The sequence below is a fragment of the Nanorana parkeri genome, unplaced genomic scaffold, assembly GCF_000935625.1.
Source record: "Nanorana parkeri isolate BGI_ZX_2015 unplaced genomic scaffold, ASM93562v1 scaffold50, whole genome shotgun sequence".
Classification (NCBI taxonomy): Eukaryota; Metazoa; Chordata; class Amphibia; order Anura; family Dicroglossidae; genus Nanorana; species Nanorana parkeri.
In genome coordinates, this window is record NW_017306318.1 from 1,863,213 (window position 1) to 1,886,684 (window position 23,472).

The 23,472-nt window shown below is 45.0% G+C and overlaps 2 protein-coding genes across 3 annotated transcripts in view; one reads left to right on the forward strand and one right to left on the reverse strand.

Annotated features, from left to right (window-relative positions):
- Positions 1-15,940, forward strand: part of SERINC3 (serine incorporator 3) — a 31,693-nt gene extending 15,753 nt beyond the window's left edge. The window contains exons 9-11 of one of the 2 annotated variants that reach the window (XM_018574664.1): positions 847-1,071; positions 1,999-2,156; positions 15,930-15,940. In XM_018574664.1, coding sequence (XP_018430166.1) covers positions 847-1,071; positions 1,999-2,137 — 364 coding nt within the window. In that variant the 3' untranslated portion in view covers positions 2,138-2,156; positions 15,930-15,940. Of the gene's footprint in view, positions 1-846; positions 1,072-1,998; positions 2,360-15,929 lie in introns of those variants that run through there. The other variant, XM_018574658.1, reaches the window with a different exon arrangement.
- Positions 13,854-21,576, reverse strand: TTPAL (alpha tocopherol transfer protein like). Its single transcript, XM_018574673.1, has 5 exons — positions 21,396-21,576; positions 17,342-17,788; positions 17,069-17,262; positions 15,372-15,482; positions 13,854-14,264 (listed from the first exon to the last, which is right to left on the reverse strand). Exons 2-5 carry the CDS (start codon positions 17,772-17,774, stop codon positions 13,989-13,991), a joined length of 1,014 nt encoding a protein of 337 aa, XP_018430175.1. The 5' UTR covers positions 17,775-17,788; positions 21,396-21,576; the 3' UTR covers positions 13,854-13,988.
- Between the last annotated feature and the right edge of the window lie 1,896 nt (positions 21,577-23,472).

The following is a 23,472-nucleotide window of genomic DNA, read 5'->3' on the forward strand; positions in this document are numbered from 1 at the left end:
TTTTTTTTGTGCACGGATACTGATTTTAGTGTGTTTTAACAATTGAATTGTGTATTTTTTTCGGTTTAATATTAATTTGAGAAACATTTGCGCAATTATCGCAGGGCCTACAAATTTAGAATCGCCATCTTTTTATTCTACCGGGCCTGCGCTTTCAGAAAATATATGGTTTGGGGGGTCTTTTACAAACGCTAGCAACGCAGCAGTTGAAAATCAAATCAATAGGAAAAAATTGCAGAAAATTCAAAAATTGCTTGGCCAGCTGATTTGAAAAATGTTCCGGAGGGCTTGGCAGCGAAAGGGTTAAAGCCAATCTCCAGGCAAAATAAAAAACACTTGCAGCGGGACTAACCCCACAGTGCGCGGGTCAAGTGCTCGTTTATGTCTAGGGGATAGTTATAAAATTGCTTTACTTACCTGGTCCCTTCTTCTTCCCGGGCTGCTGGACCAGTACCTGCAGCCTCTTCTGCCTTTGGCTCCAGCAGACGAAGGACCAATTACATCATCGTGTCTTATGCAGGTCCATTGACCTGCATTAGCCGTGTGAGGATGGTGAGGCAAAGTCCTAACATGTGGAGCGGAGGGGGAGAGGTGAGTACTACCTGCCGCAGGAGCCGGAATCAGGTAAGTAAAACAGCTTTATTTGAGCCCCCTAGAAAAAAACTAGCACTTAACCCTTGCAATGTGGGGGTAGCCCCACTGCAAGGGCATATTTTTTTCTTTGCCCGGATATGGGCTTTAATGGAGAACTTTTTTTATAAAATGTGTGTCATTTTTAATGTAAGAGGCATTGTACTTGCAGTCTTCTTGTTTTGTCTTATTAAACTTTATGCACTTTTCTTGCAGCATCCGAAACTCGACCAACAGCCAAGTGAACAAGCTCACCTTATCCGGCAGTGAAACACCCATGCTGGATGACACCGTAGGAAACGGCTCGGACGGCGAGGAGGGGGAGGTGCGTCGTGTGGTGGATAATGAGAAGGATGGCGTCCAGTACAGCTATTGCTTCTTCCACTTCATGCTGTGTCTGGCTTCCCTCTACATTATGATGACCCTCACCAACTGGTACAGGTAAGAGATGCTCTCAGTATGCAGACTGCTCACTATGGAACGGGAGTCAATCACATGGCCCTATAGTTAGAGAGGCGGGCTCAGCATTTGACTTTTTTTATACTATATGTATTCCACTCCCGTTTATAAGAACCAAATCTGTTTTTAGTGCTTATCATTACTGCATTATTAACCCCTTCGTGACTGACGACGTAGCATCGGGGCTGTTTAAACAGACTCCCGAATGTCACCCTATTAGGAGGTGAATAGATTTTTACATCAGCGCCCTCCAACATTTGGTAATCCATCATTCTTCTCAGAGGGTTAAAGTGTACGCCTGGGCAAAATAAACATTTCTCCATGTTTTGTCTCTTTACAAATGCTGCAAGTGTAGAGACAATACCTGTTGATTTGTCAGAACCCTAATGAGCTCCTATTTTCCTGTAGTGAGCTGACACTCTCTCTTCCTGCTGCACTGAAGTCCCAGACAGTGTTGTCAGCCTTGCGCAGTTTTACCCTGCTGGGTTACAGTACACCTTTGTCTTGTGTTATGGAGATGAGTTTTATTATGTGTATTAAGGGCTAGTTCACACCAGCCTCAGTGCATTCCAGCCCGATTCTGGCCGTAACGCACATGGTTCGCATTCCAGCCGGCTCACTTTGTTTTGGAGCGTTGCAGTGCATTTAACTCAATAGCACCGCACCCACGCCCTCCAGCTGCAATGCGATCAGCTGCACCGGAATGCGTGGCACATCAGTGCCTGGTGTGCACTAGGCACTGATGTGCATTAGGCTGGTGTGAACTAGCCCTCAAGGGAATATTGTTGACAGTGACGGCAAATGAAAATGTATATTATAAGCACGTCACCGGGTGTTGATAACGCACATAAAAATGGAGTAAATGCTCTGTGTCATTTGTCAATGCCTTTTTATTTTTTTCCCCCCTAGCCCGGATGCAGATTTGAAGACTATAACAAGCAAGTGGCCGGCTGTTTGGGTGAAGATCTCCTCTAGCTGGGTGTGTCTATTGATCTACACCTGGACACTGATCGCTCCCGTCATCTGTCCCAACAGAGACTTCAATTAGATGTCTCCCAATCCGCCTTGTCTTTTTTGTTAACAACCCTCCCCGGTTTTAAAGTCTGCTCGGGGTGCACCCGTCATCAAGAAAGCCAAATTGATTCCTAAACAATTATCTTACAGCAGATCACCCAAAAGTGCCTGGACCTAGATTTTATTTTCTTGTCAGAATTGATGTGCAATATAGGGGGGGCCCTCCCTAGCTCAGGAGGTCATTGAATGATAATCTTGGCTTTTCAGTCAAATCAAGCCGCACCCCACCTCCATTCAGCGTTCCCATAATTCTAAGCACTTGGAGTCTGTACTGTCATCCCCTACAGGGCATTCTATTATTATAAAGCAGTGCACTGTCAGCACTTAACCTTTTATTCTTATGTTGCCTGCTTTTAGTAAAATGAAACCCAAACCTAACCTAGAACCCCCAGCTTCCTGCTCAGCATTGGGTAGCCTCCTCCTGGTTGTCAGCTTCAGGCCCAACATGTGCTCTTGCATGCCTGTGAGATGAATCGTCATAGGCTTTATGTGGACCATACTCTTAGCTTTTGTACTGTAGGAGTCTATGGGGAGTTACTGTCAATGGCAGAGAAGATCCGTGTATGCACCCTAGGGGGTTTACCCTTTTTTACTAGCTGAATGACCTACCTATTATTCCACTGTAACATCTTCCTTTTATAGGTTACCAATCACAGAACTGTTATCAATGGTGGGTAGAGTTAAAGAAGAACTCTAGGAAAATAAAAAAAATACCCTTGCAGTTGGGCTACCCCTGCACATCAAGGGCTAAGTGCTCATTTTGTCTAGGGGGCTCAAAAAAAAGCTGCTGACGTCATCGCCTCTTATGCAGGTTCATTGACTTGCATTAGATGTGAGGAAGCCGAGGGACATTCCATAGCCGGAGCAGAGGCTGTAAACAAAGATGAAGGCTGCTGCTGTCTTCATGGGGGATTTCTAGCTTAGAATAAAGAAGGGGAGGGGTTGCATTTAAAAAAAAAATTAAATTGACCTTTCCTTAGATAAAGGAAAACACTTCCCATACTCTTAAGAAACAATTGACTGTCTACACAGCAGAAACGGCCTCTATCAGATGAAACCAGGCTTTGTGAGACAGCTTAGTGGAGGTCCCACACTACTGGAAGTTCAGTGACTCTGGGATTGAAGGGGAGGGCCCGCAGGAAGAAGTTGTACAGGAAAATAAAGACTTATTGTAGGATGATTACAACAACAGAAAAGGCTTTCTTGATGACAGGTCTGCTTTAAATAATTCCATTAGCAAAAATAAAAAAAAGCCATCTTTTACTGCTCTGGTAATGAAAACTTTAATTTGTTGTCGAAGCTTTTTCATGCTTTTATTGCTGCTTTATGTGTACTTCTGCTGAGCTGATCTATTGTATCAAAGAACATTTTTATTTGTCTTTTCAGTAATATATTCGATACATTTTTCTATATCTCTATACTGATTTTGAAGGAAAAAAATGCACATTTTGTCTTGTAATGAGTTTGGTTTATGGAAGGAAAAGAAAATGTTGATGTAAATGTTTGCTCAGCATTTGTTAGGTATCAGTTGTGTGTTTGGATGCAGAGCATTGCAGCGTTCCCTCCAATACAGATATTTTACGTTTGGGGGTGAATGTTGGTGCATTGAAGCACCCACCAGCTACTTTCTATCTCTCACTGGAAAGATAACGCTTTGCGGCAGCCCTGTTGTATTCTCTGTGATGTGGGCGGAGTCGGGAACACAGGTACCAGAATCTCCTCGCCAGAATCCCTAAGAGATAAAGGAAGCTCTTGGGGGACTCAGTCTATCGACCGCTATCCCAAACTGAAGCAGCGCTGACCTTTTTAATAATCATTCTTATTGGGTTTTATTATTCAGCTTCCAGATTCCCTACGCTAAGTTGTCTTTGAAAACAGGTGCAATCTCTCTATCTCGATATAGTGCCATTGGCTGAGTAGCCTCACCCCATTTTCTTTGATCTCATCTGTATGTAAAGAAGCCATGACTATTGACCCATAGAGACTGTTGTTAAATAGCCAGGACAGGTTTTATCTGTACAGATATAACTGGGGATGCAATGATGAGATTATAAATAAAGCTGATCATCTCCCCCCACCCCCTCTTCCTTCAGTATAGATATGTGTGTGGACTTTGTTGGGGCACTTGCACCTGTTTCTACAGCAACTTGGCAAAATGACTGGGGGTCTTGTAACCGCGCTGGTTTACAAAATCTGAGGAGCCAGAGGTCTTGCTGCACTCCTTACCGGAACATCCAAAGACCCGTGCAAAGCGCTTGCATAGAATGGCAATGTGTCATTAAATGGACTATTGCTAAATCACTATTTGGTCTGCTGGTGACTATTTCTTCATTTGGGTTACAAAATCTGCTCTTGATTTACTGACTTAAATTATTTGGGTTCTGTTGCCGATTTAATTGCGGACAAGCAACTGACCAGAACCTGCATTATCTATATCTGCCAGTAATTCAAGCGGCGGAGGTTCAGCTGGCTGAATAAAACCTTTGAATACCATCCTTGGCATTGGCTGGGCAAGGCTTGTGTTGTAATGTAATAGCTATTAATGATCTCATGGCGGTCCTTAAAGTGAACCTATGCTCTGCCTGTGGAAGTGGGCAAAGCATACAATGTTAATGGTCCATTTTAGGGCTGGAGTTCGGCACGGTGCCTTGAGCGTTCCTTTCTAGGTTGTTATATGTCAAGTTGTGTGTTATGGCACTTAATGGGCCAATGAAGCTGACCAAAGACTAAGTATGATATGGCGTACAGTACTTGTGCCATGATGGGACCAGGCCTGAATACAGACCATTGGCTTAACACTGACTCATGTCATTCTAATGTTTTTAAAGCTTTTTATTTTTAATGGTTTTGATGGCGTAGTGACGCTGTACTCCAGGATTTTAGTAAAAAGTACTCTTGCAGTAGGGCCCCTGGCACTGTAAGGGTTATATGCTAATGAAGTCTAAATGATAAAGTCTGTATATTAAGAGGTAGCTGACTAGGATGTAATAATTATCATATTCCTTGCTCCAGCAGACTTTCTCCATGCTCTGGGACTCCCCTGCAAAGCTTCTTCTCTTCAGCGCTCTGTCTGATGTCATCATTCAAGCCCCTTTCACACGTACTGATCATACACGGATCCCCTCCTGATCGGAGCAGTACAGATGGGATGCCTCTGGTCCACACACAGGTTTTTTTTCTTTCCGCCTAGCGATGGAGGAAAGCACTGAAACTGCCGGATCCCCATGCCGGTCTATGGGCAGTCGATTGTAAATGGACATGTGTCTGTTAACATCAGATTACGCCTAATCCGGCACAACGGAACTCTGTTCCGTTTGGTTTTCCAGACCTGGCCGGAGTCGTGGGTAACTGGATGCCTGTCTCTTTAGTCTTGGCTGCCCATAGACTGGCATTGGGCATCCAATTGGGTCTGCCTGAAAAGCTGACAGGTGGACCCCATCGAACCACCCGTGTGAAAGGGGCCATACAATGCAGGCTTGCATTGTACAAGAGACAGGGAGGGCTGCCCACAGCCTGGAGTGCCATAAAGCTATTGGAGCAAGAAATAAGGCAAGTATTACACCTTATTACTCTACCCCCTAGACTTAATGAGCCTTTAACTCTTGCAGTGCAAGGAGGCCCTACTTGAAGGGTACTTTTTGTAGAGCCACTGGGGAGATCCATTCTCTCTGTTCTCTGGTGACCCGTCAGGATAGAAAATATAGCAAATATGTACAACCTTTTAATGGGGACACCTGAGAGTTGTCTAAGAGGGGATGTCCCCTCACCTGGACAGGAAGTGAAGATAAATCTCCCTTACCAGGCCATATAGCCAAAAACAGCAGACAGGGGTTTTAGTTGTTTCTTGCACCATCCAAAACTTAGTAGTATACTGTATAGCCCCCTCCTCACAGCTTAATGTTCATGCTGCCTGAATTGTAGTTCTAAAAAGGAACAGAATGGCTTTATGGCTTGTCTTTTTTTTGTTTTTATCTACATCCACCGGAGGCGGCCATTTTGTGTTGTGAAGGAATTCCCGAGCTTTTCGGTTCACTAGAAACTGATGACATCATAGATGGCTTCTCTTGTCCAAAGCAACCAGTCATGTTTTTCCTGGCAAACAATTGTTTACTATGGGCGACCCGGCCATATGCATCGGTGATGTCACCACTTCTCAGTGACCTGATAGGCTGACTGATGTCCCAGCTCATGCAAAGCCTTCTGCTGTGTGGCCGGGAGGTACAGCTAAGTACGAGACCATCTCTAGCACTTGGATTTGCACTGTAATGTATACACTGTTTAATATATAATATACTCTAAAGAAACTGTGTTTTGCTTTTTCTTTTCTCGTCCGTGTCCACTGGATGTGCCATGCTAGACAAATCATACAAGACTCGAGCACTGGTTTGTGCACGTGCTTATATTAAGCTCAACTCCAGCTAAATCCTTCATTGTATTCGTAGTCTGTGTCTTCTATTGGGAGAGATTTCCCTTTTTGGTTGATCATCACCTGGAGGATATCTCGTCAATGTGGACACAAGCAAAACCTGACTGAGGTTATAACACAAAAAAACATTTATTGCTTTGTCCTTATTAGGGAGATGCCACTTCCTAACCCCTCATCTCTTCCTGTTCTCTCTGGCACTTATCAAGTAGGGAGTATAACAAAATAACTTAAAGCACAATCCTTGGAAACAAAAAGATTTTTCTTGCACTGGGGCTGCCCCCCTCACTGTAAGGGTTTCCTTGCTCTTATATGTTTAGGGAGCATGGGGGGGGAGAATCAGTTAAACTTACCTCATCCCCACTTCCCCTGGGCTGCTAGATTGGTTCTGCAGCCTCTTCTCCCTTTCACTCCGGCAGTCTAAAGGTCCCCACACACCTTACGATAATAGCGTGAAATCGTACGATTATCGTAAGGTGTGTGGAAGCCGTGCGACCTCTACTACTGTAAGGCCGCACGACTTTAAACTTACGAACATGTTTCAAAACCCGCCGAGCATCGTAGCGCACACTGCCCGTTCGGCATTGCGGTCATCGGAAGCCCGCCCCTCAGGGGGCATGGCTTGCGATCATCGCAAGTACGATCTGCCTATGTAAGATGGGCAGATCGTACGTTTTTTTAAGTACCTTACAACCATCGCAAGACAAAAGTCTTGTGATGGTTGTAAGGTGTGTGCCCAGCCTGAGAGCCTTGAGGTCATCAAGTACAATCAGGCTCTATAGACCTGCCTTGTATGCGAGTCCACACCCGGAGCAGAGGAAAAGAGCAGGGCGCTGATTGCCAGGTGAGTGGGGATCAGGTAAGTAATCTTCTGACCCCTAGGCATACACAAGCAGTTAACCCTTAGACCACATGGGCAACCCCCATGAGAGGCCGACTATCTCCCTGGAGTTGGGCTTTAACTAAAAGGTTCCAGCTGGAGTTACATGTGACCCTGAATGCCATCCAGTAGTAATAATAATAATTAAAGGGACCCACAACCTTTCCTCTTGCTATCCCATCTACGTGTTCATAGCATTGGTGCATTCTCTTTATTGCTTCCTCTGCCATGTTACATCTGTATGGAAATCTCTAGATAGCAGCTGTGAAAACCCCAAGTTCCTTTCTCTTACTTCTTTCCCATTACCTGGATACATTTTTTTTCTTTTGGCTGGTCTCAGCCTATAGAGAAATTATTCAGGAAAGGAGGGATGAGCTATCTAAGTAGACTGTGTGAAAACATCCCTTGCAAATGTCAGATTTCCAGTCTGAGATGCTACCTGGGAATGACTAAAGAATAGTGGCATGAGAGAGAAAGCCACACAGCCCTAAGCACAGGTATTGCACGGTATATACCCAAGCTGTGGTATCTGAAAATGCTAGTTACCTGGATATCATTCTGATCACTGACCCAATACTAGCAGATCACAAGCTGACCTCACTTGCAGCATGCTTATCCCAGGTCAGCGTCTCAAAATCTCACAGCACAGCAAGGGTAGGCAACCTTGGTACTCCAGCTGTCATGAAACTACAAATCCCAGCATGTATGGGAGACTTGCCTGCGACTGGCAAGAGTCTTGCAATGCCTCATGGTAGTTCCACACCAGCTGAGGTTGCCTGCCCCTGCAGCAAATACAAATTGACATTTTAATTTGGTTCTCACCTCTTTATAAAATGTTAATGGATGAACCAGATAGAAAAATAAACATTTCGTTCAGAACAACATTAAATAGAGACAGAGTTTGATCTTTTCTCTTAGGCACACAGACTACCATGCAGCTAGATCCATAGAAGGGATATAAATGACTGTCATAGGGCATACCCTATAATACACGGCACCTTCTGGGGTGGGCATAACTTTTACGGGTTTCCCATCAGGAAATGTGGCTCATACTCAGCTTACATCATTCAATTCAAAATCTGTTTTCCATAGTAGGGAGTGGAAAATTGAAAACAGTAGCAGCTGCTGCGCCCTGCTTTCCATTTAGGAGTTCTGTTGATTGGGGAGCTACAAATCCCAGCAGTGATTTCATTATTTGTTAGCAGCTCCATAGTAGCCTGTGTGCTGTGGGTAACTCTACCTACTGTACCAAATACTGGGGGACACAGAAGCAACACAACAATGTTATTTGATGTAACAGAATGGTACAACAGGAATTTAGAGCTAAGCTACGCCAGCAATTGCATCTGAAAAGCCACAGTCCAGACTAAAATGTTTTATTTTGTTTGGAATGGAGTGAGGAAGAGTTACAGTCTCTAATGTTTTTATTACTGTCTGTGCGCTCATTGAAAGAATGTCCCCTTACTTCCTGTCAGGACAGGCAGTGCTGGGAACTTTTCGCCAACGGGGACACAGAAGAATGCACTACACAGAGACAGGAAGAAAGGGAAAATTCTCCTCTATGGGGTCACAAACAGAACTAAAAATGATCGCAAATGCAAGTCATCCTCACTCTATCCAAAACCAGGCTTCAACCACTTAGTGGTACTTACCCCTATTGGTGACACAATGATTCCAAGGTGCTGGAAATGGGTCAGCCAACAAGTGGCAAGCTCCCAGAGGACGGAGATTACATTGGCATGGGTATCTTAGCTCTTAGGATGTGTTTCCTGATTCCATACCACTGATGCTATTCCCTTAGTACCTCCCACCCATCACAAGACAGAAACACCCCCTGAAAGCCCGATTTCAGCTTTCATCTGGGAATAGAAAGACAGATTTCTGAGGGAACGTATAAACCGTACACTGACTATGTATTATATATTGACCTAGATTTGTATTTTTTAGATACACACCATCATTAACCTGCACCTAACCCCCAATATGTTCAGGGAAAAGGCCGTAAGTACACCAAAGAGGAAGCAGAATTGGCTTATGTATGGCGTTTAAACCTTGAATGACACAAAAAAAAAAAAAAAAAAAAAAAAAGGAAATTTTACCCCCCCTTTTAGATAGGAAATGTTACCCTGCCATTATAAAAATATTCCTATATACCAAGCAAAATATACCTATGCAGACAAGTGATTCCCTAAAAACCATATATAGAGACACTTTCCAGTGACATTTCACAGCCTGTCAACTCCTCGTGGAGTCTCTGTACCAGTTCAGTGTGGAGTCCGCAAGGAAAGCTCTGACTCCAGCAAACAATCAGAAGGAAAATAGTTTTGTCTGTGGGAAATCACTGGCTTAGAAAGCTCTTTTGTGACCTGAACCTTAATCAAATCATCAACTCTATGTCCAATCACATACTACTTACAGGGACTTTTCAGGGCAGCTGGATGTAAGCTTGAACTGTGACAGGTACCCTTTAACGTGAATTTGTAAGCCATTTTTAGGTCCTCCATCATAGAGAGTTACTGTTACCTTTGTTAGGAAACCCTTCTGATGCCCCATTTTGACTTCACCCCTGGAGACAAGTCCCACCTACCATGTTCTTGAGCAATGCATCCTTTTGATCACGTTGGCGCTCTCACTGAACTAGATGCAACTTTCTATTTGCAAATATAAGCCAGCCCCTGGAGACTAGTCCCACGTACCCTCTTCTTGTCCAATGCATGCTTCTGACCACTTTGGTGATCTCGCTGAACTAGTTGAGACGTTCCATCTGCAGGTCTAAGCCCACACCTGGAGCCAAGACCCATCCTCCTATCCAATGCATCCTGTTGAGCACTGGGTAGGTAGGACTTAACTCCAGGGGGAGTTGAGCCCTTTTGAAACAATGAGACGAGCATGGAAGGGGCATTCAGAAGAGGCTTTTCTGCTAATAAAGGTAAGAGTTTTACATCTAATTGGTAAGAATGGCTGATAGGATCACTTTAAGTGGACATGTGACCAATATCAAAATGGAGTTGGATAGGCTAAATATAACTTTTTAGTTTACCGCGATAGGTGTTTTTTTTTTACCCTATCAATTCATCAGGGTGGACAGGCTTCCTCCCCTGGCTTAGCACTTGCCTTTTTTTGGACAACCAATAAGGGCACACCTCTATTGTGGACGACGTGCACTTTACATAAAAAGTAAACCAGAAATACAAGTAGCTTAATGTGACTCATCTAGATATTTACATGCTTTACAATATGCGCAACAGCTGATTTGTGATCTAGAATAGGTCCCCATACCAATCCCTCCCCTCCACACAGAAAACTGTCGGCTGTACATCTGAACGGGGAGAGAAATTCCTGTTTATTTACAGAGATTAGTAGACCTCATAAAAAGAACCCCCAAAACTTTATATAAACCATTCCACTTACACCTTATTCCGGGTAAAATCTCTCACCAGATCCTGATGGATGGAGCTTTGGCAGCATGGCACAAAGAGGAGCCCTGCATTTTTATAAGGTATCTGTTATTGGCACTTTTTAATGCCCGGAAGCACCCTGGTAGGATGTAAAGAGAATTACTGTGCTGTAAAGCAGACTGAACAATGAATAAACTGACTTTATATATTAAGTTCACAATACAATCCGGGGAAACGTCGCAGAGTTTGACACCTATTTTAAAATCGGAAGCCGCGTGAGCCCCAGCCACTGCAAATTATTTATTCAAAATGGCTGCCCACATGCCGAGTATCTTAGCACCTGCTTGGAAAAGCGGTCTAGACTTCAGTGGCGAGAAGAAAAAGCTGCCATAGTGTTTCAATTTGTTTCATTCTAAACGGGGCTTGCTGACCTCAATTTGTACACCACCGTTTCCTGACAGTAACAGATCAGGCGGTGATGTGAAATACTAAGTTTACAGTACACGCAATATCTTTCTTATCAGTTCACAACATGGAAGTCACAGAAGTCATTGCTTCACAGCTCAGGCCAAAGACATGCAATTCTGTAAAATGTATAACCACAGCGCGATACAGGATGTCAGGAAGATTACACCCAACAGGGTATCGTCGTTACATTGATTTCCTCAAAAAGGCACAAACCTTTCTATCCAGCTAAATTCTCCCCATGTGTATAGAAGTCCAAGTGCTAAACAGTCCGCTCTGCCCGGGATTATGTTGAATTAGCCATAGCAAGTGACCAAGTACTGCCCTGCCTTCCCCACCACCCAAAATGTGTTGCATTCTCTACCGTGGTATAGAGGAGGAAATCATATTCTGAGTGAGATTGAGAAGAATCCCATCAACAGAACCGCAGCATGAAAAAAATGGCCTGGGACATCTGGGATCAAACCATTGACCCAAAGTGCCTTGTTGCCTTTGCACACTGGAAGAAGCCATCGTCTGTCTCAAACAAGGCTCCTGAAACCTTAACTTATGAATTACCTGAACAACAAGGAAGATCCAAGCAAGCTTTTGGGTTATATTCAGATGCGGAGACCCACTAATAGTGTATTCAGTTAGACAGCGAACAGGAAGTGTACAAACTCCAACGACCCTCAGCAACCAATCAAAGCTCTTAACTGATCTTCTTTCATCTTACATTGGGTTGGCCATCTTCAGTCACTACACTTATTGCCGTTTCACTGTTCGCATCGAAAACACCTTGCAATGCTACTGCCAGCATTCTTTGGTGTCTCCAGGAAAATAAGCTTTACAAATACCTTGATATTGGTCTTATCTGTCATGTATGCCAAGAGGCCAGGTGTCAACCAGATGGCCTGGACTGTTTCAGATAGGGTGAGTGGATCTCCTTCATTACTGCACAAGACTAATCAATACAACAGTGGATGTTTTCTAAGCATGGCACCTAAATGACAAATGGTCCATATGCACAATCCTGACACCCATGTTAAAACGAAAGACACATGCCTATGTCAAATGGTCCACATAAATGGACATGTCACTCATGTTAAAAAGAAAGACATATGGCTATCCTGCAGAAAGATGAATTAGCCGAAGCACCATGCATGTCTTCTCTGAATTCTTTCTCACAACTCCATATTATGTTAAGGATGGACCTAGTGATGTATTACTATGAACCTTCCAACTTGGAGCACCCCTAGGCCCAAACATTCCTCCAGGATCACATATAGCTACAAGAGGCACTGGAGTTGTATTTCCAACAAGACATAGTCACCATCGAAACAAGACATGGTCACCATCGAAACAAGACATGGTCACCATCGAAACAAGACATGGTCACCATCGAAACAAGACATGGTCACCATCGAAACAAGACATGGTCACCTCATAATGAGTCAACATTATCATATCGGCCTGAGCATTAAACTCAAAATTATACATTGCCACTACACAAGTTCAAATTGTAACCTTGTAATTCTAACCTCAATATTGTAAAATATTTGCATTGGTCTGTTTTTCTAAATAAAAACATAAAAAAAGTTGAAAAGTGCTTTGAAGACCCTTTTTACATTCCTGATAAATCTAGGAAATTAATTAAAAGCCAGGCATTTGGCAATTACCGCATGCCGTGGTCAACATACGCACTCCCTTTTCTCTTCTAGATGGCCATTACTTTGGAAGGAGGGGGGCTGAACTCTGTATGCTGCCCGAGTACCTCCCTCTGTAATCGAACCATAAGACTGCAGTATAAGATATCCAGATTTAAACTCATGTCCTAATGTATGTTTATGACTCGCCTATACCAACATAGTAACGGAAGCTGTGAAATACTGTCCAAAGCCGATAATGAAGCTGCTGTGTCCTCCTCCATGACAGTTGGCCATACGTTCTCATTTAAAAAGGCAAGGTTCCATGTTGAGGGTGAGCCAATGTTAGCCTGAATGTCACTCCACCAATCCCCTTTGGCCAGGATACTGGGGTCTGTATATAAACATTATGTGAACATTCACCCAACTGGAAGGAGGGAATGTGCTTGCTAACAAGGACAGCAAATGTCCTTTATAAAGTTTTAAGTCCCCTTAAAGATTTTGGTCCCTTTAAAGATTGACCCCACTCTGACCAGTGCCTTGACGTGACTGGGCAGCCCCCGAAAAACATGGAGCTTGGATTTGTTTTGCAGCGGTCAACAGGTCACAGCTTCAGTTACTAACCATTGTTCTACTGCAGCACTCAACCCTGCTCATAGGGTCTACTAAGTGCTGCAATATTACCGTCGGGAAAGGTTTCCTTAATCCTTCTCTAACACTTCTGCAGCCAGTACCGACACGCCCACTGACAGCCTGGTTTCAGAATTCAGCCAACGTATTAGGTTTGATGGGAACTTCCCATTTAAAAAAGTTCCCAGGTAATTAAAACAGCACTATTTATATATGGATCAAATGGATTTGTTTTTTGTTTTTTTAAACTGCGTGGAGGGCGACAGGAACCACAATTATTAGGGTTGAGCATGAAGGATTGTACAGCAGCCAAGTAAATCAGGTAAAATGAGGATACAGGAAAGGGTGTGAATACCGAGGCCTCTTCTGTACGACACAACCGACAACACAAAAAAAAATACTATTCAGTAACAATAGAGCTGAGATTTCACCCCACGAGCGGACTCCTCGCACTGCAGGTAGTCGGACTCGGAATCGTTCAAGACAAGTCCTTGTAGGGAGCCGTCGCGGGCGAGGTCGGCCTGGTAGAAGCCTTGTGCAAAGTCATTTTCAGACGCCAGGAGGATCTGACTCCAGGCAGAGGTATCCAGTTTGCCCGCCGTCCCTCCATATTCATCGGGCAAGATGGCCTTCGGCACGTTGCTGTGGAGAGAGCTCAAGTCTGACCCGTGCAGGAAAAACTGGACAGGAAACAGGACAAAATAAGCAGTCTAAAATACCTGCAAGGATACTTACAGTTTATATATATAAAATCTCCATTTCATTTGTTGCAAAAACATATACGAGTACCTCAATCTGTAGTTATATGCTTTGTGTAATGCCCGGCACAGCAAGCCTTTAACCAGGAGAGGGGAAGACAGAACTATGGACCAATGAGGTGTTAAACCTGCATTGGTCCATAGTTCACTGGTCTACAGTGGCCCAGCACTGTCAATCTAACACATGCCTGTGGCTGTCAGAGTCTTGCAATGCCTCATGGGATTTTTACATACGAGTACCTCAATCTGTATCTATATTTGATATATACATATATATATCAAATATAGATACAGATTGAGGTACTCGTATGTAAAAATCCCATGAGGCATTGCAAGAATCCCCAGCTCTGTCAATCCAACACATGCCTGTGGCCGTCAGAGTCTTGCAATGCCTCATGGGATTGGTACACATATGAGTACCTCAATTTGTATTTATATTTGGTTTATGTAATGCCCGGCACAGCAAGCCTTTAACAAGACAGAACTATGGACCAATGAGGTGTTACTGCACTGCCCAGTGCTGTCAATCTAACACATGCTGCGGCTGCTTCGATGCCTAATAAACAGGCTGTGGGTGGGCATGTGACCAGGCTGTGCTGTTTAACTGTAATGAAAAAAAGTTGGGTCAGGGACCCGTCTATCAGGCACAGGAAATATTAAATATGAATATTTCATATATACCACTTGCAGCCAGTAGGCGGTAAGCCTCAAACAGAAGCGCCAGCGTATTAAGCTCTCATATATTTTGCTGTAAAAAACAGACCTAGAGAGCAGGGAGATCAGTTTACACACACAGTGGCTACCAAGGTTGCCTTACTTCTGAATATGTTAGTTGCCTGGCTGTCACTATGAGGCTGACCTGGAACAAGCATGCTGATCAGGAAAGTCAGAATTAGAACTTCATGTCGGGATCCGCCGATCCAATATGAATCCAGAGTTGTCTGGAATCCATGCAGCCCTGTATACAAGGCTAAACCAGGAGCTATATCACACTACAGGAAAGGGAAGTCACGTACACGGAACACTTACCCGATTCACAATCTTCTCTTTCAAAAACGGCCTCAATATCGCAAAAATCCCTTTGAATATTCTCGGTTCGTTGATGACGTTGACGGCTTTTATTCTGATCGGAAAACCATCCTGTGTGAGAGGCGGAGTTAGATCAAATGGCCGACATAGAGATACTTCAATGTGAGCAACTTGACTTCATAGAAAGTACTCAAAAAGTGCGTCTGTATTGTTTACAACACCGCCCCAGGGACCCCTGCAATCCAGCCTCTACGTAGGCAAGTCTTCAGATGTATAAAAGGGAACCTGTCATGGGGGACTGCATATAAAAAGTTCTTATTAATGCATCTGCCTCAGAGTCATGCCTGTGGTTGTGACAGTCTTGCACTTCCTCATGGGATTTGTAGTTCCACCACAGCTGGAGGGCCGGAGTTTGCCCACCCCTGCTACAGTACATATGTGCAGAGCTTTATCTCATGTCATATTTAAGTCTGACGCCATTGAAGCAGTACAGTGGCTTAGTGATTTCAAACTTGCCTTGCATTGCTAAAACCATGTACTTGATGGCCAGAACACCAGATCAGTTATTTCAGTGACTCACTAATCACAATCAAGAGTGCTAAAAGGAGAGTGTGTCTCCTTCCAGGGGAGCGAGGGGTAAGGTGAGTAAATCTGCTGTTTATGTTTCCCCTAGACCAGAGATAGGCAACCTTAAGCTGTTGTGGAACATCAAGTTTCATAAGGCATTGCAAGACTAACAGCCACAGATGTAACTGCCAGAAAGATAATGGGACCACAGCTGGGGTGCCAAGGTTGCCTACCCCTGCCCTATGGTGCCTATGTGCAGATCTATAGTGCCTGGGGATTGTTTTCCAACACCAATGGGGCAGCAAAATGTCTCAGTGATTAGCAATCCTGCAGTGCAGCACTGGGTCATGAAAACGTAAACGGACCCCAATCTGCAAGGAGTTGACATGTTCTCGCCGTGCTTGTCTTCAGTCCCTGTGGGTGTTCTAGCTTCCTCCCACCAGTCCTCCCAACTGGTCACATGACAATTTACAGTCAGTGACACTCCTTGCAGAATGCCCTTGGAGGAGGGAATATGGCCAATAAGGTTTTGACTTTCAGAAGAAGCAAAAACCAATACGGCTGTGCTGAATTCGCCTTCTTATAATGGCTGATGTATAGACCTTACCATACACAATTATCGCCACAAGATGGCGCCAAGGAGTGTAGGAATTGGCTTTGCTCTTTGGCGCCATCTAGTGGTGGGAATGGCGTACGAACGGCATTCACTCGCTATACACTGGGAGGAAGGATTATACATCGGCCCCATAGTGTTTTAACTATTAAAGAGGGTTACGCAATGTAATAGATTCTGTATTTTGGACTCAAGCTGAACTGCAGGAAAGCCCCAGTGCTAGAATGAATGAACCCATGTGCACATGAGGAGTAGTTTGATCATTCTGGCCCAGACAATCAATATGGCTGGAGATCCTGAACCTGGAAGAAGTCTGGGTGAAGATGTCAGCACGGGTGGGGTAGATAGTACAGGCGAGCTTAGCTCCACTTTAGCTGCTTCCACCACTGGTTTCTAAAACAGGAATTTGATTCTGTGACAGGTCCACTTTAAAACCAAAGTCACAGGAAGTGACATCACATCCCATCCGTGCACTTAAACTGCCAATAGCTGACTATACAGGAAGTTCTATTCATACCTGCAGAATCCCAATCACTTTTTTGGCTATGAAGGGTCCAAAATGGGAAGCCTGAGACAAGCCCACCCCTTGGTAATCGGCCAGGATGACAATTCCATTCACTTGCGTCTCTTCTGACTCGATCAGCTTCTCCAGGGACAGGTACATGGCACGTATGTTCTCCGTCATTGGATAATCCCGGGGATTCCATCGGCCTGAGGGCAAGACAATGACACAACAAGAAGCGGTGATCAAGATTTCTACAGATATTTCCAAGCAGTATAGAGACTTGACTAAGGATGCAGACAACGCGTCTCCCCTGCATGTCGTTTTGAGGCAAGACGGTTAGGAAGCCAGAGTCCAGCACCGGCTTCACAGCAGATGGTCTCAGGTCCGTGAAAAGCTCGGGCCAGCCCTTCCGGCAGCCATAATAGTTGACTAAGAGCTGCAGGGCCCGATCGTAGTCAAACTTGCGGGCCCTGAGGAAGCGGAGGAGGAAGACGTCATCCACCCTGGTCCTGAGGTTCGGATAGTCCTTCCAGATCATGTCCCGGAGAGCCTGGACATCACGTAGTCTCCATTCCGGCTTCTCCTGAAGTTCCTCTCTGGCCTTCTGGATGAGTTCAGGGGTCAGAGTGCACACGTAGTTCTCTTGGAGGGTCGAGTCAGCCTCCAGGGAGGTGGACAAAGAAGAACTTCCTAGTGAGGTCTCATGGTCTTGTGCCATTGAATAAGAGGCCGCTGTCAACGACAAAAAGGACTGGTCAGTATTCTACAGAGAACAAAAGCCCACCACCTACAGATATATCTATCCAACTCCCACCAGGCTGGACCTTATTCACCTTGAATCCAACTCCCACCAGGCTGGACCTTATTCACCTTCGAGTCCAACTCCAACCAGGCTGGACCTTATTCACCTTGAATCCAACTCCAACCAGGCTGGACCTTATTCACCTTGAATCCAACTCCAACCAGGCTGGACCTTATTCACCTTGAATCCAACTCCAACCAGGCTGGACCTTATTCACCTTGAATCCAACTCCAACCAGGCTGGATCTTATTCACCTTTGAGTCCAACTCCAACCAGGCTGGATCTCATTCACCTTCCTGTCAATTAACGGAGATAACCTCTTACATCCTGTTGTGTCCCTAGGACAGGAAGTGAGGAAAAATCTCTCCATTGGCCCAGAGGTATTAGCTGTTCACTACTGCTTCCAGAGAAGAGAAAATATGAATGGTTTAATGTATTGATCCGTCTATGGCCATCATATCTACAGCATACCAAACAACATTTCCAGGCATTCACCCCACACACCCTATAGCAGGGCTAGGCAAACTTCGGCCTCCAGCTGGGGTGAAACTACAAACCCCAGCATTCCTCTGCAATGCCTCATGGGACTTGACATTCTACAACAGCTGAAGGGCCGGAGTTTGCCAGACCTATAGGAACATCAGGTAAGAAATAAAATAGGTCACAACATCAAAGACGAGGATAAGCTTTTAATCATTCACTACATGCTGAGCCAATGAAAGGGAAGATTGTCGGTGAACATGTCACGGCGACCTGTATAGAGCAGCAGCAATTGCATGATGTGTACGCAGGTCAGCACAGGCCCGGATAATTATACAGGACGGAGAGCTAGATCCACGGGTGACACACAAGTCAGAGAATCACACAGAGCAAGGGTGGATTAGATGAATCTTATACACACACACACTGTCATGATGGGGGAGGGGAGGTCTGTGCCATCCTTGGATCTTCCCAGGAGGTTTATTATGTATCTAAAGACACTCCTTTTCTAGCTTTGGATACAATAAGGAAGGGTCGGGTTTTTATTTAATTTTGTGGTCTGTGTTCCCATTGGGGAGATTTCCATTCACTTCCTGTCCAAGAGACAGGAAATCCCGTTAGGCAGGTGTCACTGGAGCAGACCACGGCCGGGTCAAGTCCTGGAGGGAAGTAGTCCCATGCCCCCAGTGCTGGAAAGTCACAGCACCAACCAACAGGACACTGTGCTACACACTACAGAATAGGGCTGCACCGATATATCGGCCGCCGAAACATATCGGCCGAAAATGGCACTTTTGGCATAATGTCGAAAGAGCCATGTTTCGGCCGATACATCGGCTCATACCTGGTTTCTTTTCTCCCCGGTGGGCGCTGTTCCAGCGGGGAGAAAAGAAAGTGACAGCCGGCCGAGCGCTGCAGGAGTCAGGACGAGAGCTCTGTGAGCGGCCGGCGTCTCTCCTCCCACACCGCTCAGCCGCCTATCACATTCCGGCAGAGCGGTGTGGGGGCGGAGACAGCGCTGTCACAGGAGGCTGAGCTCTCCTCTCTACACGGCTCGCTCAGCCTCCTGTGGCAGCGTGTCAGAGAGAAAAGCAATGTACACACACACTCAGTGATCGCTGAGTGTGTGTACATCATTGAGGATATGGCATGTTAACTATATCCTCAATTATGAATGAATGGGAGTGATCTACATCACCTCTACATCCCCCCCATTCATCATAATTGTAGTTATAGTAAAACAATATGTTCTCATGTTATGAATGAACAGGAACACTCAGAGGATTCCTGTTCATTGATAACAGGGAACACAGAAAAAGAGATTGAGGACTCTGTGTACTCAATCTCTTTTAAAAGGGAAATATCAGGGGTCTGTTTAGACCCCTAATATTTCCCCAAAGCCCCTAAAAGTAAAGTAAAAAATACAAATATTTAATAAAAAATGAATTCATAAATAAAAATAAATATAAAAAAAGATTGAAAAAATAAAATATTTTAAAAAATTGAAAAAATAAAAAAACATTTTCGGTTTCGGTCTGACATTTTTTTAATTTCGGTTTCGTTTCGGTTTTAAAATTTCCATTTCGGTGCACCTCTACTACAGAAATATTACACATCAGGTGCATAAGGCAGATCCCAGTCAACAGAAGGGGAATGTTTCAGATCCCGAGGCAGAAATCAGGTGAATGTTACAGACCCCGATAGAGACATCAGGTGAATGTTACAGACCCCGAGGCAGAATTCAGGTGAATGTTACAGATCCCTATAGAGACATCAGGTGAATGATACAGACCCCGATAGACATCAGGTGAATGTTACAGACCCCGATAGAGACATTAGGTAAATGTTACAGACCCCCGATAGAGACATTAGGTAAATGTTACAGACCCCCGATAGAGACATTAGGTGAATGTTACAGACCCCGATAAACATCAGGTGAATGTTACAGATCCCGATAGAGACATCAGGTGAATGTTACAGATCCCGATAGAGACATCAGGTGAATGTTACAGACCCCGATAGAGACATCAGGTGAATGTTACAGACCCCGATAGAGACATCAGGTGAATGTTACAGACATCATGGGTGATACTACAGAATAAGCTGATGAGAATTGTCAATATTATGGAAATCACATATAACATACCACAGACACAACCCGGACTATAAACATTCCACAGATTAGGAAATAACAATACAACACACACAGGATGAACACAACACAGAGACATGATGATCAGACTGATGCACAGAAATAACACTATGTAGACAGAGAGCAGATATACATTGATCACACGTATACATCTGCCTGTGTATGATCTATAGACCATGTATATGTGTGATCTGCCTGTGTATGATCTATAGACCATGTATATGTGTGATCTGCCTGTGTATGATCTATAGACCATGTATATGTGTGATCTGCCTGTGTATGATCTATAGACCATGTATATGTGTAATCTATTGACGTCTGTGTATGATCTATAGACCATGTATATGTGTGATCTATTGACGTCTGTGTATGATCTATAGACCATGTATGTGAATGATCTATAGACCATGTATATGTGTGATCTATTGACGTCTGTGTATGATCTATAGACCATGTATATGTGTGATCTATTGACGTCTGTGTATGATCTATAGACCATGTATGTGAATGATCTATAGACCATGTATATGTGTGATCTATTGACGTCTGTGTATGATCTATAGACCATGTATATGTGTGATCTGCCTGTGTATGCTCTATAGACCATGTATGATCTGCCTGTGTATGATCTCTATAGATCACACATATACATGGTCTATAGATCATACACAGACGTCAATAGATCACACATATACATGGTCTATAGATCATTCACATACATGGTCTATAGATCATACACAGACGTCAATAGATCACACATATACATGGTCTATAGATCACACATATACATGGTCTACAGATGATACACAGACAGATCATACATGTCTATAGATCATACATATACATGAACCATTGAGATCCCCCCCAGTGGTATCACCTGTACAGCCACAGAAGACACCATTTACCTGCAGGACGGGGGAGGAGTCCGTGTCATCAGGCGGAGCGGGTCACCTCTCCAGCATCTCCCGGCCTCTCGGTGCACAGCTTCTCACCTGCACGCTCATCTGACAGGTCACGTGTGCGCGGCCCCGTCTACCGCCCACCTGGACGATGCTACAGAGGCAAGTGCGATGAAAGGGGGGCGCGCGCTATCCTCCGCCTTCTACGTGCGCGCACCTGCTGACGTCCCAGGCTGACATTATTAGGCGGCTGTCAGCAGAGGGCGCTCCAGTCACGTGCCAGCTCTGTCATGAGGTAACAAAGTGCCATGGCGCCGTGCCACTTGGGCTGTAGGGCTGCCAATGTAAGCTAAAGTAGACTATATGTGACCTCATGTATCAAGATGGCTTTTAGAAATGTCTATGTTGCTCATAGCAACCAAAGTGTCTTATTTAAGAACTGAATGTGTTTGCAATAGCAACCCATGTCCTTTACAAGAATTGTATGTGCTGCCCATAGGAATCATGGTGTCTGATACAAGAACTGTAGGTGTAAATACCTCCGTTACATTGGTGGTCAGTGTAAATACCTCAGTTACATTGGTGGTCAGTGTAAATACCTCTGTTACATTGGTGGTCAGTGTAAATACCTCCATTACAATATACCTCCTAAAATGAATGCCCCACCCGCTAATTATAAACATTCTCCACCGACAATGGCTTGATAGGTGGATGTGATGTGGGAGGGAGGAGTTATGACCAGGGATGGGGGGTGATGTGGAAGGGAGAAGTTGTGACCAGGGATCGGCAAGGTGTCACCGGTGTACGTGACTGGTCCTTGCAGGGACCGTCGCGGTCGTACAGAAAAATTGGTACGTCCCAACCCCCCTGTCCAATGTGATACTATGGTACCTTCCTGCCCACGTGCACCACAGTAAAAGCAAGCAGCTGGCCTGGTGCCCAAGACTGAATAGGGACCAGACGCTGGGGTGGGGGTAGGCCAAGCCTTTGCAGGGGACAGCAGCTGTCCTCTGCAAAGGCTTCCCCCGCCCCACCCCAGCGTCGGACCCCTATTCAGTCTTTGGCACCACCTGCTTGCTGCTACTGTGCTGCTTCTGCAGAGATCAGCACAGGAGTAGCAAGCAGCTGGTGCCCAGGGTTGAAGAGGGGCCTGGTGCTGGGGTAGGGGTGGGGGAAGCCTTTTTAGGGAACACCAAAGCATCCCTTTTATCTCCCATATTTGATCAAATGCAAGATTTTTGTAATGTATGTTGGAATGTCCTGAGTCTGACTAAATACCGCACTGCCCACCAGAGATCCCTGCACCGACCACCAGAGATCCCCGTACTGACCACCTGAGATCCATCCTGAGACCCTGGAGACATGATTCTGAGGCCGTGAACCTGAAGCAACACAGAGTATGTAACTTCAAATCTTTCTGCATTACTGTATAATGTTTTACTGGGAATTGTAGTCGTCTACAGCTGGTTCAGTTCTGAATTGTCGTATACATAGGCGTGTGCACACCAGACTAGAGTGTTTTTTAAAGGTCTGTACTTTGGAAAATGTCCGCCACAGCCTTGGTCCGTGCCTATCCCTGGTTATGACCAGGGGGAAAAAATCGTGACGTGGAAGGGAGGAGTTGTGAAGAGGGAAAGGGGTGAGGAGGAAGCAAGGAGTTGTGACCAGGGAGAGGGAGTAAGGTGGAAGGGAGGAGTTATGACCAGGGATGGCGGGTGATTTGGAAGGGAGGAGTTATGGCCAGGGATGGGGGGTGATGTGGAAGGGAGGAGTTATGACCAGGGATGGGAGGTGATGTGGAAGGGAGGAGTTATGACCAGGGATGGGGGGAGATGTGGAAGGGAGAAGTTGTGACCAGGGATCGGCAAGGTGTCACCGGTGTACGTGACTGGTCCTTGCAGGGACCGTCGCGGTCGTACAGAAAAATTGGTACGTCCCAACCCCCCTGTCCAATGTGATACTATGGTACCTTCCTGACCTGTCACTTTTCCCATTCAGGGCAAAGGGAAAGGTTCACTTGATGGGCCACCCCCCATCTACTGTTGCCTACCTTACCCGTGCCAAAGCCCTGAACCTGATTCTT

Excerpts from the sequence above, each read along its gene's own strand:
- TTPAL (XM_018574673.1), bottom strand. The coding sequence starts at position 17,774 with ATGGCACAAGACCATGAGACCTCACTAGGAAGTTCTTCTTTGTCCACC. Across the intron at positions 17,263-17,341 it reads ACGCGTTGTCTGCATCCTTA|GCCGATGGAATCCCCGGGAT; the intron begins GTCAAGTCTCTA and ends TCTTGCCCTCAG. Across the intron at positions 14,265-15,371 it reads AAGAGAAGATTGTGAATCGG|TTTTTCCTGCACGGGTCAGA; the intron begins GTAAGTGTTCCG and ends TTTCCTGTCCAG.